The sequence below is a fragment of the Panthera leo genome, chromosome B2, assembly GCF_018350215.1.
Source record: "Panthera leo isolate Ple1 chromosome B2, P.leo_Ple1_pat1.1, whole genome shotgun sequence".
NCBI classification, from domain to species: Eukaryota; Metazoa; Chordata; class Mammalia; order Carnivora; family Felidae; genus Panthera; species Panthera leo.
The window spans coordinates 98,400,398-98,420,626 of record NC_056683.1 but is presented as its reverse complement, the minus strand read 5'-3'; the positions used below and the strand labels follow the sequence as shown (position 1 = coordinate 98,420,626).

The following is a 20,229-nucleotide window of genomic DNA, read 5'->3' as shown; positions in this document are numbered from 1 at the left end:
ATTTCACTGTTTAGTTCCTAAGGACAAGAGCTTTCAAAAAACACAAAGTTAACATACAATTTTTTTTTATCAAAACACAAAGCTAACATAAAGTCAGAATACATAAAAAAATATGTTAACTACAAAGAAAAATAATCTGACCGCATTTTACATGAGAGATGGGTTTTTTGGCCTGTTTTCCTTACTGTGATACTCCCAGACTCTACCATAGTGCCTAGCACACAGCAGATACTCAACAAATACCTGTTAATTTCTTAATTATGGTGTGATACTATATTGACTGCATTTCTTTTTTTTTTTAATTTTTTTATTATTTAAAGAAAATTTTTTTAACATTTTTTATTTTATTTTTTGAGAGACAGAGAGACAGAGCTCAAGCAGGGGGAAGGCAGAGAGACAGGGAGACACAGAATCCAAAGCAGGCTCCAGGCTCTGAGCTGGCAGCACAGGGCCGACTATGGGGCTTGAACCCGTAAATGTGAGATCATGACCTGGCCCAAGTTGGACGCTCAATCGACTGAGACACCCAGGTGTCCCTATATTGACTGCATTTATAGAAGTATTTCTAAAATAAAGCAAAGGCATTGACAGCAAAATATTTAAGCATTTCTTTATTTCCTGTAATTTGTAGTTCACCAGTTACAAAAAGAGGAAAAACTTTCAGATGTAAAGGACTCCCGGGAAATTAATGTTTTAAGAGGAGATAAAACAGATTACAATGTAGGCAAATTCATGGGGGGACCTGTTTTCTCTTCACAGGTAGCGGTTCCTGATGTATTCTCGGTACATGGAAGTATCTTCCTTTCCAAGAGGCTGCATGATACCTTGACTGGCCTGGATGTGGGCTTGGAAGATCTCTGTAGATTTTCTGTCTACCCTTGGAGGCTGTACTTCATAGATGTTGTCTTGTGAGAAAGCTGAGATAGGTGTTCTATAGAAGAGAAGAGGAGACATGGCTACATTAAAGAAAATAAAGGACCCACAGGGAGCTATGACTGCAAAGCATTCAAGAGCCACTGACCTTGAACATGCAGACTTAATAATAAGTGGTGATGGTGATCTCCCCTGTCCCCTCCCCTGGGCTGGCTTCCTCCCTTGCCCAGAGGACAGAGCTGGGCCAGAGCCTGCCCAGGGAGCCTTCCCTGAAGCGCAGGCTAGATGGGTACCTTTCTCTGTTCCTGTGCCTCAGGTACACCTATGTCTGTGCACCCATCTGCCTCCTTCACTCGACTAGAGTAACTTTAGGTGGGGGCTATAAATTTTTTGTTCCTTGACACACGATAGGAACCGAACTTTTTTTTTTTGTATATTAATTTTGTACCCTGAAACTTTATTGAGTTCATTTATTTGTTCTAACAGTCATCAACAGTTTTTAAAGGAAGATTTAGTAGGAATCAGTAAAGGGATACTAATTTCTTCCTTACATTGATAAGAAGAGCAAATAAGTTTATATGTATAATGTGCTCACTTAGCATAATGCCTGGCAAACTGTAAGTGCTCAGTAAATGTGAACTATTGTTAATGGTTACAGGTGCATAGTAATTCCTTATCTGCAATTCTGAAATCCTACAAGCTTTAATAACCAAATGTCACGTTGGTGGTAAAACTTGACCCAATTGAAATTCATTTGGTGGCACATCTAACCTGAACCAACAATACTGATCCCACTTCATGTGAATATTAATGTGTTTAATTATCAGACAAGTCCTCAGATCACACTGGGGATGTACCATCTTGTTATGCTAACAAGTCCAAAATTCTGAATTCTGAAACACATCTGGCCTCAGGCTTCTGATGAGAGATTTCGGATCTGTAACAGGCAGCTTCCTTCCTTTCTGGGGCATGGAAAAGCACACAAGAATCTCTTCATCCAAAAATATCCCTCCATTCCCATCCACCTAGCCTAACTTAATGCTTGAAATTTCCATTTATCCATTGGGGAAGGTGCTGTCTCCAGAAAAGCCTTGTCAAAATGCAGCGTGGTATCTGACACAACCTTTACTCATTGAAGGCTGAGCACCCACTAGTCATTGCATCCTTAGCTGAGAGCAGGCCCTCAAAGGATGAGTCAACCAAGTTAGGTGTGATGCAGAGTGAGCATGTGTGTAGAGTGTGAAAGAAAGGTCAAGAAGGGGGCTACTGATGGGGACGATAGTAAACTATAATGTTGTTGGGGCATCTGGGTGGCTCAGTTGGTTAAGCGCCCAACTTCAGCTCTGGTCATAATCTTGCAGTTCGTGGGTTTGGGCCCCACATCGGGCTCTATGCTGACAGCTCAGAGCCTGGAGCCTGCTTCGGATTCTGTGTCCCTCCCTCTCTCTCCCCTCCACGCCCCCTCTCTCTCTCAGAATAAATAAACATTGAAAAAAAAAAAAAAACCTAAAATGTTGTTGTGAGGGACTTAGCCCAGGGCTGGCCCTGTGGGGTGGGGGGTACTTCTTCTGCCAGGGAACCAAAATAACACAGAGACAAGATCTGAAGAATCTACTGTGCTGGGCTGGGACCTAGCCTTACTCCTTGTAGCAGAGGCATCAGGAAGGCATCCTGGATGCGTTAGCTGGGACCCCTGAAGCCGGGGGGAGATTCCCTACCATCAGAAGCAGAATTGGGCCTCAGCCCCAGCTAGGTCTGTACTAGGAACGTCAGCATTTCAAGAGACATTTGGAAGTGCAGACACACAGTGGAAGACAGGAGCTGTACTGTAATGCCCCCATCCTCAAAGGATACGTTTCAATCAAATGTGGGTCTTTCTTACCCAGAAAGCAAAGCTCACTGTGCTTTGCCTTTACACATCCTGCCACGGCTGGAGATGCATTAAATTACATTAAAATAAAATATAACTGGAGGTGGAATATTCTTTCTGGAAGCCAACCTCAATGGTTTTCACTTCAAGGTAAATGTATTTCAATTCAAATCTGGTATATCATTTGTCAAACACTCCCCTTTTTTCAAAGCACTTAAATAATTTCACACAATCTTAGAACGTAACCTTATTGAAGTAAAAACCAAAGGAAAATGCTTTACACAAAGTTAAAAAAATGAAAGACCAAGGTGAAAGAGTCCTGAGACATCTGAATCTCAATCTGTCCTCCAGCCTGGTTTCAGTGCGTTCTTCAAAATACACAAATTACAGTTTTTCTAATGTCTGTGGATAACACATTACAATGATGAACAATTAGGATGATTAATATGTGAACTATTCTCCTCAATCTTCCCTCACAAAAGCACAGCAACTCTACAGTCATTTACATAAGTCAAACTGAAATGCTACAATTCTTTAGTGGGTGATAATATTCAGGGTCAAACCTTTTAAACCTGAACCATTTTAAAAATGGAGACTCCACCAGGGTTTCTAGAGATTGTCATCAAAGCACCAGCCACAGCAACTACTCTTGAACCACACCATCTATACCTGTCTAGTCTCTTTCTCTTCTCAAATCTTACTTAATTTTCACACTCATCCTGGAAGGCAGGAAGCATTGGGATTATACTCTCCATTTTAAGATGAAATGCTTAAAGTCAATTTAAAAATGGGACTACTGGTTTCTGTCCTGTCTTTGAAGCCGGATCTTTGCCCAGAACCCTTTGTGCATTAACAAACACCTCTCTGGCAGGAATCACACCAGACATCCCTAGTCTGAGCACTAAACCTTAATGAGTTGAGAAAGGGTGGGAACCCTCTTGCACTGTTGGTGGGAATGCAAACTGGTGCAGCCGCTCTGGAAAACAGTGTGGAGGTTCCTCAAAAAATTAAAAATAGATCTACCCTATGACCCAGCAATAGCACTGCTAGGAATTTACCTAAGGGATACAGGAGTGCTGATGCATAGGGACACTTGTACCCCAATGTTTATAGCAGCACTTTCAACAATAGCCAAATTATGGAAAGAGCCTAAATGTCCATCAACTGATGTATGAAGAAATTGTGGTTTATATACACAATGAAATACTACTTGGCAATGAGAAATAATGAAATATGGCCCTTTGTAGCAACATGGATGGAAATGGAGAGTGTTATGCTAAGTGAAATAAGTCATACAGAGAAAGACAGATACCATATGTTTTCACTCTTATGTGGATCCTGAGAAACTTAACAGAAGACCATGGGGGAGGAGAAGGGGGAAGCAAGTTACAAAGAGGGAAGGAGGCAAACCTTAAGAGACTCTTAAAGACTGAGAATAAACTGAAGGTTGATGGGGGGTGGGAGGAAGGGGAAAGTGGGTGATGGGCACTGAGGAGGGCACCTATTGGGATGAGCACTGGGTGTTGTATGGAAACCAATTTGCCAATAAATGTCATATTAAAAAAAAGAGAGAGAGAAAGGGGACATGCCAAGTGACCAAGTAATTGTTTTATCCTTCAGAGGCCTCAGCTGAATATACAGGTGGGCAGGCTGTGGGAGGTAACAGCACCAGGGCCTGCCAACTGCCCATGGATGTAGGGCCCGGACAACCGTGATAAGGGTCACAGACCAGCCACTTCTACCCAGTGCCTTTGCTTTCTTGCCAGTAAATCGGTCAGGAGTCCTCACCCTACTTCTTGGTACACTGCTTCACTGCAGCATAGAGTAATGGGCACTATTACAAACACTCAATATGAAATGCCAAACATCAGCCTGAAATGGTATCAGATTGAGTGGCACGTGGGTTTAGGGCTCCAACGCTACCTCACTCTGGTGTCAAAACACGTAGGGAGTCAGAAAATGCATTAACTATTGCCTTTGTCTTTTTTGTGCTTCTAGATTCAAAGTCTCTTTCTATTCTGAGGACTGCTGGGGCCCAAAGGGAGATCCCGGTATTGAGCCTTCCTTCTGATGCCTGTCCATGCCAAAATGAACTTGTCTTCCCCAGTGACTCTGCCTCAGACCTCATGAAGGTCGCTGGTCATTCTCATTGTCATTTAGCCCCAAGTGACTGCTGTCTTTGTGCCTTGATGCTGGGGGCACTTCTCTTCTGAGTAAAAGTGAATTGGGGATATCGTAGAAGCCCTGTTTTTTGTTTTTTTTTTTTTTGATGTTTATTTACCTTTGAAAGAGATAGAGAGACACAGTGCGAGCATGGGAGGGGCAGAGAGAGGAGGAGACACAGAAACTGAAGCAGGCTCCAGGCTCTAAGCTGTCAGCACAGTGCCCAGTGCAGGGCCCGAACCCACAGACTGCGAGATCATGACCTGAGCTGAAGTCGTACACCTAACCCACTGAGCCACCCAGGTGCCCCGAAGCCCTGTTTTTTTGAAGCAACCAAAGTAGTGGGGACTTGCTCAGCACATGTGGCCCGCATCCTCTGAATCCACTGTTGCTCTTAGAAGGGTCACTTAGGGTTTAAAACAACCAGGGTATGTTGGGGGAGATGTTTCAGACCTGAAAAAACAAGAAGGTGTCAGGACATGTATGGTAACCACGCAAGGACTAGAAATCCTAAACTCACCACCATGATCTGTGAAATAAAACCATGAGTGGTATAGAAATCTAGTTCCTCAAATAGGAGAGCCTGGAAGCCTACTGGAGGCACAGACAGGGCCCACCCTTCTGGCCTGCAGGCAGACAGCCTGTCTCTTAGACAAGAATGGTGAATGCAGTAGCATGCGAGGCTGGACTGGATGTCAGGCTAGGTTGTGACAGGTCCTGGGGGCTACGGTCGTGGTCAAAGGGTCCTGCAGGGGAAGAGCGGGTGTGAGCCAGGCTCCAAGCTGAACCAAATCTCCACTTGGGAGCATGTACCAGGTAGTGAGGACTTTGCACATAGAGCAACAGGTAGTGAGGGTTTTGGGGGTGAAGGGTCCTTTCAAGCATGCTTAGGCTGGGACCCCCATCTGGACTTCAGGGACACAGGGTACAGCCTGTCCCAGTCATGTGGACGGATTCTGCTTGCTGACATGTGGATCCATCCTGCTGTTAGCCAACAACTGCTCTCTAGCAAGGGCTTGATTGAGCCTTTACACACATCGTCCCCTGTTGGTGACAGCAGGGACAAGGAAACACTGAAGACGTCCCAGTGAGGGAAGGGCGTCCTCAAGGACTTGACCCCAGTCAAGTCCCTCCCACCCCTGCCAGTCACAACCCCCCCCCACCCCCCCGTAGGGTCTGTTGAATTGTTTCAAACTGAATTCAGTCCATTTCCTAGCTCATAACTAGTCAAAGTGCCTGGTAGCTTGGCTGCTGTGGACGAGTACACGAAATTGGATTTACGGGGCACCTGGGTGGCTCAGTAGGTTAAGCGTCTGACTTTAGCTCAGGTCATGATCTCATGGTTCGTGAGTTTGAACCCCACATCGGGCTCTGTGTTGACAGCTCAGAGCCTGGAGGTTGCTTAGATTCTGTGTCTTTCAAAAATAAACAAACATTAAAAAATTTTTTTTAAAAAAAATCTACATCTGCAAAGTTTTTGTTGTTTACCTAAATCAGCACATGGAGGCTACTGGACTATACCTTGGGTGGTTGATCACCTTGTACCTCGAGGCCTGGCTGGTTATTGTTCCTGTGTTGTGTGGTTTTGTAGGAAGAGCTGACAGGCCTGCCTGTCCCTGTTTCCAATTTAGATTCTCATAGGCATCTCCTGACAAAGATACTTAATGATAGTTCTGCTGGAAATTTCTAAATAATAAAATACAAGGCCAAAATGGTGGAAAAAAACCCCAACAAAATGATAATGAAGAAGCTTAAGACATACCCAATATTGTTGGCATAATCAGAAAAATGAGGAAGGAGAAACAGAAACACACAAAACACTTTTGTTTCTTCATTTTACTTGGCCATCAAGAAGCCAGTCTCAAGAAGCTCCCCATGGTCTTAAGGCAGTGGTTCTCCAAGTGTGGTCCCCAGACCAGGAGCACTAGCATCATCTGGGAACTTGTTAGAGATACAAACTCTCACGTCCTCCTCCAGACCTACTGAATCAGAATCTCCGAAGGTGGGGCCTAGCAAAGATGTTTAACAAGCCTTCCAGGGATTCTGACACTCACTAAAGTTTGAGACTCTGGTCTAAGGAGACCAGAATGGATCTAAAATGCTAAATAAGATCTTACTTGTGGTCGGTCAGCAGTACTGAACACGTTTAAACAAGAATTCTCCTTTCAAATATATACCGTGCTAACCTTCCATCGAGAACCCTAATTTGACGTCTAATTGCAAGATACAAGCAGTAATATCAGATGCACCACACATTTCCTGATGAGGAACACGTCTGATTTCACCATTGGCTTACACATTTCCAAGGTGGGAAAGAAATATAAAAACCTCCAAGACCCTCACAAGGGGCTGCCGATCAGCACCTTGTCTCTGAGGGTACTGGAAAGAGACAGAATACCCAATAATGCTCTCAATACTACACAGAATAGTCTTTTTATTAGCTTCGATGCCATCTGTTTCTAGATGAAAAGACCAGTATTTAAACACCAAATGATGTGGAAATTGTGAAACTACTTTCTTTTATTCATTCCAGTAGAGAGAGTTGGCCTTTTATTGCATTTTCATGGTGGAGAAAATGGTTCCACTTTTCCCTCCTGGCCATAAACACAGGGAATTTTTTTTTTCAACTTCTCCTCACAGCCCCCAAAGGGATAAAACCTACTGCCCCTAATTCAAATGCCAGCAGTATTTCTGGAGATAAAATATTATAATTACAAATTTGCAGGCTCATTTCTTTTTATCTACAGGACCTAGTTCCATCCTCAAGAAAAGCTCTGTATTTCCCCTCAAGGAATGTTAAAGTCTTATTTAAAATAATATATTTGCCCGTTCATTTGTGGGCTACTTAACCCACATTGCTCAGTGCGCTCAAACACCAAGGATTGATGACATTTAGCCTTAACTGCAGTTCCCATTCACAGAAGAGAAACACTTCAGGCAGAAGTTCATAAGACACACCACGTGTTTTTAAGGAAAATGCTTTCTTTGGTGCCCTTTAATACTCTTTCTAAAAAAAAAATTAATGTTTATTTATGTTTGAGAGAGAGAGTGGGAGAGAGAGAGATTGCAAGTGGGGTAGGGGCAGAGAGAAAGGGAGAAACAGAATCCAAAGCAGGCTCCAAGCGGTCAGCAAAGAGCCCAACGTGGGGCTCGAACTCACGAACCTTGAGATCATGATCTGAGCCAAAGTCGGCCACGTAACCGACTGAGCCACGCAGGCGCCCTCATGCTCTTTCTTAAATGTTGTATTACTTGCTTGGTTATAATACGACCATGTCTGATAACAACTGTATCTTACACTTGCATGCAGAACTAATGTTTGAGTCCCTTAAATTTTTTTTTAAATTTTATTTATTCTTGAGAGAGAGAGAGAGAGAGAGAGAGAGAGATTGAAAGAGAGAGAGAGAGAGAGAGAGAGAGAGAATGAGTGGGAGAGGGCAGAACAAGAGAGGGACACAGAATCCGAAGCAGGCTCCAGGCTCTGAGCTGTCAGCACAGAGCCTGATGCAGGGCTCGAACCTGACCCCAAGTTGGACGCTTAACCAACTAAACCACCCAGGTGCCCCTAAGTCCCTTTTAAAGTTCAATTCCTGTTGAGGCTTTTTTTCTAACACATATTGAATAGTCAATAAACATGTTGATCTGACAAGAAAACATTTAATTGGTCAGATGGAAACATCTTCTGAATTTAGTGATGTCATGATAATTTGTGGCTGGTGATTGAAAAACTGGACAGCATTTGTATAATTTAAATAGTATTATATATGTGATACTTTTGCATATGATTAGCATTCTGGCATACATCAAACACCATCTGACATTTCCAGAAAATTTAGTAATGGTTCTGGTCACAAAGTATCTTTCCCTTCTGTTGCTACCACAAACTTCAAGTTTTTTTCCCCCAAGGTTCTTTCTTTCACATTACCAAATGATTCTTTGTTGGTCATAACTGAGTCACAGTATCAAAAGACTACTAGATCTAAAGAGGACCTTACAAAAGATCTTGACCAACCCCTTTACTTACAGATAATGGGCATTAGGTCATTTCTTTCATAATTTCCTCTGCTTTCTGAGGAAAACCATAACAAGAGCAGATTCAAAATTGATCAGATGCTCTGGTCTCAGAGGAACAAAACCTCAGCAAATGCCTTAATAGTACCAGCCCTTGATTATTGGTCTATTTGTCTTTCTGCAGGTTTTAGAATTTCTATTAGAAAATACTAGCCTTTATCACATAACCAGCAGAGGGGTCTATAGTACACATCACCGTGAAATAAATCTCTCTTTATAGCCTTTAATACTCCTCAGAGCCTTTAGCCTTCAGTGTGTGGATGCCATATATAGATATATCTAGATATATCTATATATGGCATCCACACATATATATCCACAAATATATAAATATATATATATATATATATATATATATATATATATATATATATATAATCGTCCATTGCTTCTCTTTAGCTGTCTTATTAGATTGCTTGTATCTTTCCAGTAAAGTACTCATATATTGAAGCCTAGTCATGAATCTATTTTACCAAAATGATAGAGTGAGAATGTGTTTGCTTTATCACATTAAAAATCTAGAGAACATTGCATATTGCTCACATTCTGTGCATAAGTACAGACACCACATTCTGTGCTTAAGTATAGACACCTAACTCCAAAACATAGCTCTCGAACTGCACCTGTCCAATATGGCGGCCGTTAGCCACATGTGGCTACTTAAACTTAATTGAAATTAAATAAACTTTAAAAGTAGTTCCTTAGTAGCACTGGTCACATTTCAAGTGCCTGATAGCCACATGCAGCTAATGGCCACTGTTTTACATAGCGCAGATATAGAATTATTTCCATCACCACAGAAAGTTCTTTTGGTCAGACTGTTTTAGAATCTCTTTCCTATTTTTCCTCATGAATTTTGGGTTCTTTTATGTCTTTCTAAGCCCATTATCCTAATATATCTATAGCATTTATCACTTTCTGATCTTTTATTTATATATTTATATACTTACTAGGAATGTGACCCCCATTTTGATCACCTCTTTAATTTCAATGCCCAGAAGAGCACCTGGCATACAGTAAGTGCTCAATAATTATTCATTGAATGAATGAATGATGTCTGGTTACGGAATCAGATTTTACCTTGGGTTTCTAAGTTCAGAACATGAATTTAGTGTGTTTTGAATTATCTGAAATGATAGGGAAGCTGTCATTTGACAGGATGGTGGGAAATGATAGATTTCCCATCAGAAGATTGCTCTTAAATTCCTTTCTTCAGATACTCTATAAATGGACAAACTGAAAGGAAGTTGGAGTGCTTTCCAGTGGGGTATAAAGCTATCAAGTTGCTCAAAAAACACTGGTGAGGCAGAAGGGGTGGGTCCTTATTCTTCTTTAGAGGTGAGGAAACAGTGACTCAGAGATGAACAAAGTTACTAGGCTGAAATCAAGAGGAACGTGTCAATCTTCAAATCACCTCTAATAAAACAAAAAGCAAAACAGACCCCTGTAGTCTGGGATCCAAGAAAGCAGGCACTGCCTATACTCACTTTGACATACCTGTCATGCCAAGTTCAACATGGGAAATATAGGTAAGCACTCACATTATCTGCTGCCTTGCCCCTCCAGGACATTTTCACATGTCTTTGGGTAGATAGAATAAAGGTGACAGGCTTCAGGGGCAAGCGCTTAACCCATGTACTGGGAAATTAAACCATGTTATTAGCTGCTGGTGACATTCTAACCATTATCAAGGTAAAGAAAACTTAATTTCCTTTTTATTCCTACTAAAAGACAGCAAGTCTATATTAACACACAAAATGCTATGACTCTAACACATGATCCCTAACAAAGTCCAGTCATTTCGGCCTATGCCATTGACAGCTAATGAACATGACACAGAATAGTGAACAAATCTGATTTCTTTATGTACAAACATTTCCAAATCCTTTTAATAGGTGCTATTATGACAAGATGATTGGACTGTCCTTTAGCAGAAACCCTGAAAGGGAGGTTAGAAATCTCACAGGCAGGTTAAAATTCCTTCAAGAGAAGATGACAATAATGCCAGTCTCTAAACAACCCACCATAGAAGAAGCAATAGGGGCGATGAGAAGGAAGTGAAGAATACAATCTGTGATGGCGGAACATAGGATGTATCCACCTCACAAACCAGAGATGCCGGCTGCTGTCTGTAAATGAGGCCCTTCAAAGGCTCAGCAATAAGGAACCTCAACTCCACAGAGCAGACTAAGGTTGTGATTGGAGAGAAGGAGGTGGCATTTTGGTAATGCAGAGAGCACGAGGACAGTAAAACTGTTATTGTGTGTTTCCCGGACACTCATCTGCCTTCAATCTGTCAGGGAGCCATGACAATGACAGGCCAACCAGAAGGGCACTGCAGTGTCACAAAAGTGAAGGATTTTATGCCTAAGCTTAGGCAACCACAACACAGAACAATTATAGAACACAATGACCTTAATGTATCTCAAGGAAGTTATGCATGTGTAATGTCTAAGGCTGCTAAACCCTGTGTTTTGAAGACTCATTTGTCATTTCTCATCAGATCACTAGATGAAAAAATAGCAAATGTATGTTTACACACAGACATGCTACATATATAGATAAAATACTTATATACAATATATATTTATGTTTATATACACTAACTAAACTATTATATATTATATATTATAATTATAACATATAATATATAATATATATATGTATGTATATATATATACATATATATATACACACACATATATGTATATATATGTGTATATATACATATATGTGTGTGTATATATACATATATATGTATATATATACATATATTCTTTAAACATAATGCCGAGGAAAGGGCAATTCATACATTTCGGCCCTCCCCATAAAATGACATGCAGTAAAACCTCGGTTTGTGAGCATAATTCATTCTGGAAACATGCCTGTAATCCAAAGCACTTGGATATCAAAGTGAATGTCAAGAACCACTGGCTCAGTTGTGATCGTGTTACGTTCAGTGTCGTGTACGACTCGTATTGCAAGACACCACTCGTTTAGAAATGTATTAGAAATATTTGTCCATCTTGTGCGACACTCACAGAGCGAGTTACTCGCCATCCAAAGTTTTGTACTTCAAATGAGTCCATGTGAACTCATTTTTACTGTGTCCATTTAGTGGACATTTACAATGTGTAGATACTGGAACAAAAGTATTGCTGATGAGTGGTTGGGGTAAAGGAGCCAATAAATCTAGACAACATATCGAAACACTACTTCTTAGATACAGTTGGAACATCTTGCTCTTAAAGTGTGACTTTTTACACTGTTATATATAAAGTAATCAATGTAATACACATAAAGGCCTTAGAGGCTGTTTACAAGCTTGTCAGAGTAAAGTTTTTGGTTACATTATATCACTGCCATATATTAATGTCAATTAAATATAAAAAAATAACAATGTTTCCCTAATATTTACCATGGACAAACTACTGTGCTTCAGAATTATCAATGCATTTCACCTTTTTATTGTAAAATAAAACACAGATACAGGAAACTGCACAAAACAAACACACAGCAATATTATAAGGTGAACACCACCAGGTCAAGGAACAGAAATTCCAGCAGCTGGGCTCCTTCCATGTGCCCCATTTTTATCACAACCATAGCAGCCATTGCCCTGACTTCTATACCAATCACTTCTTTGCACTTTTAAAAACGACTTTTTCATTCACATGGGCAGCCTTAGGCTATAGTTTAATCTTGCCTGTTTTCAAAAGTGGGATATGATTTTTAAACTACAGATTCTCTTTCTTTTCCTAACAATTAATTAGCTGAAGGATCCAGGTTGTGGTTTCTCTCAGCCTGGATTTTGCTGACTGCATATTCATAATGCAGTTCAAAATGTTCCTCTGTCCTTTGTATTTCCTGCAAGTCAGCAACTGCATCTAGAAGCTTGGTGAGAATCTGCTTTGGCAAGAGTATAGGAGGTGGGTGAGTTGTTTCATCAGGAGGCCCATACTGTCTAGCTGTTTATCGTTTTTCATGTTAACAGCCAATAATGCTAAATGCTTACATCTGTTAATTCACTGGAGATTGCCAATGCTAATTATCCTATTTCTTTTTCATTTAACACTGTTTTTTTTTTTAAAGGATGCTTTCCCTCACCTCTTATTTTGTTATCCAGTGGTACCATTCATAAGATTCAGAGTGTCACATGCTTCTTTCCCTTTATTTTCTAGTTTTCCAGATAATGATGGTTCCCTATAATCCTTCCAAAGTGACCAGAATTAAAAAAAAAAAAAAAATTATAAACTCATGAGTTTAAACATATTTGATGAGTTCCATTCCACTGCAATTATTATTATTATTGAAGTTCAAATGATCCTATCTTTATCCAGTGGGAGCCTCTTCAAGTTCACTCCTGAGTCCTCTTGATATGACCCCAGTAATCTTTAATAGCTTTCTTGCTATCCGGATTGACAAACATGTTCCAGATTCCTTTTGTACACTGACCTGGAATCAGCTACTTCTCCCAGAGCCCTGGTTCCTGTTAGTGATGAACTGGTATTTCAAGACCACAAAGTGGGCACTAGAGGTTCTTCTTGTTACTGGAACATTGTATGTGTACATACAGCAAGTTCTTACTTGTTGATAACACTTTGTCTCTGCTTTTATACTTCAGAGATTTCAAAATAATATTCTCAGTTCACATTTTTTTCCTTGAGAATCCTAAATATATTACTCCATTTTTTTGACATAAAGTGTTGCATCTAAAAAGTATGAGGATAATCTAATTTTATTTCCCTTAGAAGTCTTCCCTTTTATTTAGATGTCTAAAGGTTTTTTTTTCCCCCCTTTAAGGTCTAGTTTAAAATCAAAACCACACTCAGATATCACCTCACGCCAGTCAGAGTGGCTAAAATGAACAAATCAGGAGACTATAGATGCTGGAGAGGATGTGGAGAAACGGGAACCCTCTTGCACTGTTGGTGGGAATGCAAACTGGTGCAGCCTCTCTGGAAAACAGTGTGGAGTTTCCTCAAAAAAGTAAAAATAGATCTACCCTATGACCCAGCAATAGCACTGCTAGGAATTTACCCAAGGGATACAAGAGTGCTAATGCATAGGGCACTTGTACCCCAATGTTTATAGCAGCACTCTCAACAATAGCCAAATTATGGAAAGAGCCTAAATGTCCATCAACTGATGAATGGATAAAGAAATTGTGGTTTATATACACAATGGAATACTACCTGGCAACGAGAAAGAATGAAATCTGGCCTTTTGTAGCAACATGGATGGAACTGGAGAGTGTTATGCTAAGTGAAATAAGTCATACAGAGAAAGACAGATACCATATGGTTTCCCTCTTATGTGGATCCTGAGAAACTTAACAGAAACCCATGAGGGAGGGGAAGAAAAAAAAAGAGGTTAGAGAGGGAGGGAGCCAAAGTATAAGAGACTCTTAAAAACTGAGAACAAACTGAGGGTTGATGGGGGATGGGAGGGAGGGGAGGGTGGGTGATGGGTATTAAGGAGGGCACCTGTTGGGATGAGCACTGGGTGTTGTATGGAAACCAATTTGACAACAAATTTCATACTTAAAAAAAAATAATGTCTAGTTTAACTTACTATATTGTATCATTCTGGGTTACTATTCTCATGTATATGGTGTGCTCTCTCAATATATAGTTTTAAGTAGTTATTTATTTCAGAAGGTTTGTTCTTTTTTGCCATTACAGTTTTAGTATTTTTTTTCTGTTCTCTTGCTTTATTTTTCTTCTTCAGGACTCCTATTATCCATGTTAAATCTTTGCCTGTTGCCAGTATAGACACTTTCTCTTAAATCTTTGTGTTGCTTCATTTCTTTTTTAAAAAAATTTTTAATGTTTATTCATTTTTTAGAGAGAGAGACAGAGTACGAGTGGGAGAGGGTCAGAGAGAGAGGGAGACACAGAATCCCAAGCAGGTTCCAGGCTCTGAGCTGTCAGCACAGAGCCTGACATGGGGCTTGAACTCACGAATCACGAGATCATGACCTGAGCTAAAGACACTTAACTGACTGAGCCACCCAGGCGCCCCTGTTTTTCTTCATTTCTTTTTGAGTTTTTAAGTTTTGTATTTTAAGCTCATTTTGAAATAGCATGCTTCAGTTTTAATCTCTTTTCCTGACATCTTCCTGCAAGGTCTGCAGGGAAACATCCCTGCTCTGTGTTCTTCTGTTCTCCTCGTAACTTCATATGGGACTGGATCTTGATACCTTTCTGATACTCATTATACAAAATTCGTTTTCCTGAACCTTTAGAAGGTGTGGTTCAAGAGAGGTTGACTGACTTGACCGAACTTCTTTGGTTGTCTTTGTGAGGGATTTAAAACCGCGGCAGACTGCTTTCTGAGATCTCCCGCACCTCTCTCCTTTCTCTCCTCCTCTCTTCCCTTCATGTCTGTCATGGTCCTGCTCAATTTTGAGTCCATGGAGAGTCAGATGGGTCCCCTGCCCTGGAAGGGACCTTTGGCTGTTTGGTTTCAAGGGTTTATGTAGCCCAGACTGCCCCAGCTCCCTTCAGAACCCACCCAGAAGCCCCTGCACTCAGCTAGTACTGAACTGGGTAAAACATCCCGCTTTCAGCGGCTGTGCTCAAACGGGCCTGCAGTCCTCTCCAGTGCATTCCTGTTGGCTATTCCGGTGTGTCAGATACCCTGCTGTTCCCTCCCCACTTCTTCCTCTTGTACAAACGCTGACATAATGCAGGTCTGGTGGCTGTTGGTGGGTTACCTCCACCACCTGCTTATTATACTTAGGGATTTCTGGAGACACCTTATCACATAGTTTTGAGGTAAATGCGTACGGGTATTTGGTCTTGCTACCTAGTTGTTCTGTTTTCTGTGAGGATTCAGAGAGTTTAAAACTATGTTGTTGCCGTCTTCTTCCTGGAACCAACTTGGTATAGTTATCTTAAAAAGAATATTTTTCATCTATCCCTGAGGCTGATCCCTAAATCTGGTATGTCCTTGCCTGCGTGGCCATCCTGTCCTTGCTGCTGAAGTAGACACTGACATGACACCTAGGGCTGTGCTCTGGGGGAAAGTCTACTCCTGCTCGATGCCCGCATCTACTCCATCAAGACGCGGTCTCCTCCGAGACAGCTGTATGCTGCAGATGTCCAGATGTGGAGGCTATTCAGCAACGCAGAGACTCAGGGGGAGTCGGCAGCAGGTGGCGGAACCCTTAATCTTGTGGTTCATCTGCAGCTGGCTCCCTAGGCGGTGCCTATATAGCAGCAGTAGTTCCAGCAGAGTTAGGACAATCAAAAACCACCGCCTATCAGCTACACTTCATTGCAGTGGATGGGAGAAGGCTAGTATCCCAGCTGGATTTGGGTCATGGGGCTTAACGGGCAAGGCATTCCTTCCAGAGGGCTGCCCAAGGACCTCACTCTGCTTCCTGAGCCAGGCGCCTTCACCATTCTTGCCTGATGGGAGTGATGACTGCTAATGTGAAAATGACATTTCCAATGCTCTCCCTTTCTAAATGAGGGTTTTTTTATTTTCCTTTGCAAGCACTGTATATTGGGACAGACAGGTAGTCTTTTTGTTTATAGGTCAGCAGATTACAGAAGCCTTATCTGGACCTGATGAAGACAGCTGCACAAAACCCAGAGATCCTGGGCTTTGAATGAGATGCAGTAACTTGTGGGGGAGGGAGTGGGTTCTGCTGATAACAGAGGAGTATGCATGGATCCACGGGTGGCTACAGGGACAGACTGTGGCAGATAACAGCATTTAGATTCCCCAGTATCTACCTGAAACCCCCTTCTAGTGTGCAGGGGCTGAAAAGCAGGGGGAAAATAAATCCCATAGTCCCTTGCAGTTCAGGTTCAAAATGTGATTTAGGTTCTACCCACCACCTTGTACTCACAGGAGGCTTTGATTTAGAATGGGGGCATATGGAAGGAAACAAGACATAGGGTATCGGTTCTGCAGACTGGCCACAGCAGTGATGGCTTCCTAACTAGAGCTGAAGAGGCTGGTTTTGCACCCAGCAGCTACTTGGGATAGTTTCCTGATCAAGGCAAATGTGGAAGCCATTCTGAGGGTTTGCCATATGGTTTGGGGAGTTGTTCCTAAAAGCTGTGTCTAGAGTTTTCTTCTTCAGCCCTCCAGTGATTCTGAAAGTCACTTAAAATCCTATAATGAATCACTCTGTGTTTAATCTACCTAAAATGGATCATGTTTTCTGCACCTGAACTCTGACCAACATAGCCAGCCAATGAGCAAAGCACATGCGGCTCTGCTCTCTCTCGCTTTACCAAGGGGCGGGCAGCCAGGCTTCCCAGGTGACCCCTATTCCTGGAAGGGCCTAGCAGGAAGGGGATGCTTCCAGCAGTTGGACATAGTTGGGCATGCGTGTTTGCCACCAGAGGAGACAGAAGCAACAGTCTACCACAAGCACATATGTGAGTGGCAATGGTGGTCCTTTTCATGTTTCGGCCACAGCCATCGATATTCTTATTGGCCGAGGTCTGGCAGAACAACACTGTACATTCTCTCCGAGAACTATAAAACAAAAATGTCATTTGTGTTTTTCAAAGAACTTTTGGGTTTAGAGAAATGAAGCGGGATGATTTTCAGACCTAACATAGGTAAGATGCTTCCAATTTAGGATGCAATTTATAAACTGCATGGCTTCCCTCCTGTTTGTAGGGCATATTATCTATCTTAGTATAAAAAGAAGTGCAGTTTTTCTGTTTCAGACATCGGAAGAGCGGCTGGCGGTATTTGACTGCATTGTTTTTGCAGGCTACAACTTGAATGTTTCAGTTGTATAATGAAAGGACACTTGGCTTTGAGCCACAGGCAACAGGGACTGGTTATCCTGCACAGCACTAAGGCTATTGTGCTAACAAGGGACAGATTGCGCATTAAGAACATAACAGCTGTTCTCAAAGGGCAAAGAGTGTAGTTGCACCTCCCAGAGTCATCCTTTCCCTTGTGCGGCCTGTGTAGACTCTGGAGCAGCTAGTCATCTATCTGACCTTACGTGACCTCTGAGAGCAATCTGTCCCTTCTGTCCTCAAGTTTCCTAGAAGAGCAGCAGCAATGGCCGGTCCCTCCTGGAAACTCAGACCAATGGGTTACAGTAATGGTCGTGTGTCTTTTCTCCCTCACAGAGGTGATGACACCCAACTTCTATTCTTCACGCCCACTCTGATATTTTTACCTTTTCTATTTACAAAATGCTATCAATGAGTTTGCTATGTCATATCGTTACATCTCTTTGATCCTGCATCTTTTCTCTAATAAACCTTTTTTTTTTAGAGCTTATTTATTTTGAGAGAGAGAGAGAGAGAGAGAGAGAGAGAGAGCGAGAGCTCATGCTGGTGAGCAGGGAAGGGGCAGAAAGAGGAAGAGAGAATCCCAAGCAGGCTCCATGTTGTCAGCGCAGAGCCCAATGCTGGGCTCAACCCCACGGAATGTGAGAACATGACCTGAGCCAAAATCAAGAGTTAGATGCTCAACAAACTAAGCCACCAAGGCATTCCTCTAATAAAATTTTAATTTTAGAACCTCTTCAAATTTGTACAATGATTGTGCAGAATACAAAGAGTTCCAACATAGCCACACCCAGTTTCCCCTGCTATTAACATCTTCCATTAGTATGGTACATCTATTGCAATTAATGAACTGATCTTGACACATTATTATTAACTAAAAGTCCATACTTAGTTTCTACTTGATGTCTCTTTTCTATTCTAAGGTCCCTTTCAAGATACATTACATTTAGGTGTCATGTTACCTTAGGTTCTTTGTGGCAGTGACAGTTGATTTTCCTTGTCTTTGATGACCTTAATAGTTTTTAATTTTTTTTAAGTTTATTTATTTTGAGAGAGATAAAGAGAGAGAGGGAGGGGCAAAGGGAGAGGGAGAGAGAGAATCCTAAGCAGGGTCTGTGCTATCAGCACAGAGGTGGGGTTTGATCTCACAAATCCTGAGATCATGACCTGAACCAAAGTCAAGAGTTGGACACTTAACCTGAGACACCCAGGCACCCCAGACCTTGATAGTTTTGAAGAATACTTAACCTACATCTTTTCAGAGTTGTTTTGGAAGGAGGTATCAGTAGGATCATGAGTCTTCAAAAGAAAACCTAACAGTTCTGAGTTTTTAGAAAGACTCAGGCTTATGGCTTCATCTCTGTCAATATTCATCTGTGACAGAGTGTTGGGTGCACCTGCCCAGTGGATATTTAGACAGTTCCTGAGAGAACTCCTCTGGAGCAGGGGCTCCCCAACCTGGCTGATCACTACATCCAAATGGAGAACTTTACATAAAGTATAGATTTTCAGGCCATAGCCCAGTTGTACAGACTCAGAATCTCTACCAACAGGGTCTTAAATTCTGAAATTTTTATCTTTTAAAAAATAATAATAGTGCTAATTATGTTTTTAATATACAAAATTATAATGCATGGCCCATAGTCTGTTAGTATTATTAATATAAATAGAAGTATGTATGTAGAAAATTTAAAGAGTAACTAAAAGTCCAATGCCTCCCTATAGTCATTTAACCATTTTCTGGGGACATTTTGGTTGCTCCCTGTTTTTATTGTTGTCTTTTGTTTTCTTGGGGATTTGTATTTCAACAAGTTTCCCAAGATATTCTGGTGTCATCAGAAATTTAGAACCCACTACTACAGAAGAAATTCACAATTCAGCTGTGGGAGAACAGAATGGCCCTTTCAGCTGACATCCTTTATAAAATCATAAAGCCCCACTCTTCCCCTTCCTCCCCTGTTGAACAAGTCAGCCTTAAAGCTATTAGAGGGGGCAGAGCAAGAAGAGGCAGCCTGTAACAGCCTGGGGGGTGTCTGAACCCATGCGGCATAAAGAGGGCACCCACACTGGGAGGGACAGCTTGGAGAGGGTAATCAGAGCCCAAGCAGGGTAAGTCCCTACAGAGGACAGACAGAGGGGAGTTAAGGCCTGAGTGGGTGAGGAGGGCATTCATGTGCAGAGGCAGCCTGAGGTAGTATGTCAGGGCCTGGGCAGGGAGAGGCAGGCGTGGGTATCCACGCGGAGGGGTGGCCTGGGGCCCAAGGGGATGAGGAGGGTATTCATGGAGGTGGGTGCCTCTGCGATGGAAGTCAGAGCCTGAATGGAGGGCATCCATGTGGGGAGAGGGGTGCAATGCAATGGTGATGGAAGGCTGATATCAGGGGATTAATCAAATAAATAAATATAATAAGGGTAACAAAAGCCAAGTTTCTCACTACTGAAGAAAGAAGTCACTAACATGGAAAGGGAGAAGAA

General features: G+C 41.8%; 1 protein-coding gene across 7 annotated transcripts in view; it reads right to left on the bottom strand.

Annotated features, from left to right (window-relative positions):
• Positions 1–584: 584 nt before the first annotated feature.
• FIG4 (FIG4 phosphoinositide 5-phosphatase) overlaps positions 585–20,229 on the bottom strand; it is a 130,863-nt gene continuing 111,218 nt past the window's right edge. For all 7 annotated transcript variants that reach the window (XM_042939557.1, XM_042939554.1, XM_042939560.1 and 4 more), the window contains one exon: positions 585–931. In XM_042939557.1, coding sequence (XP_042795491.1) covers positions 754–931 — 178 coding nt within the window. In that variant the 3' untranslated portion in view covers positions 585–753. The remainder of the gene's footprint in view (positions 932–20,229) is intronic.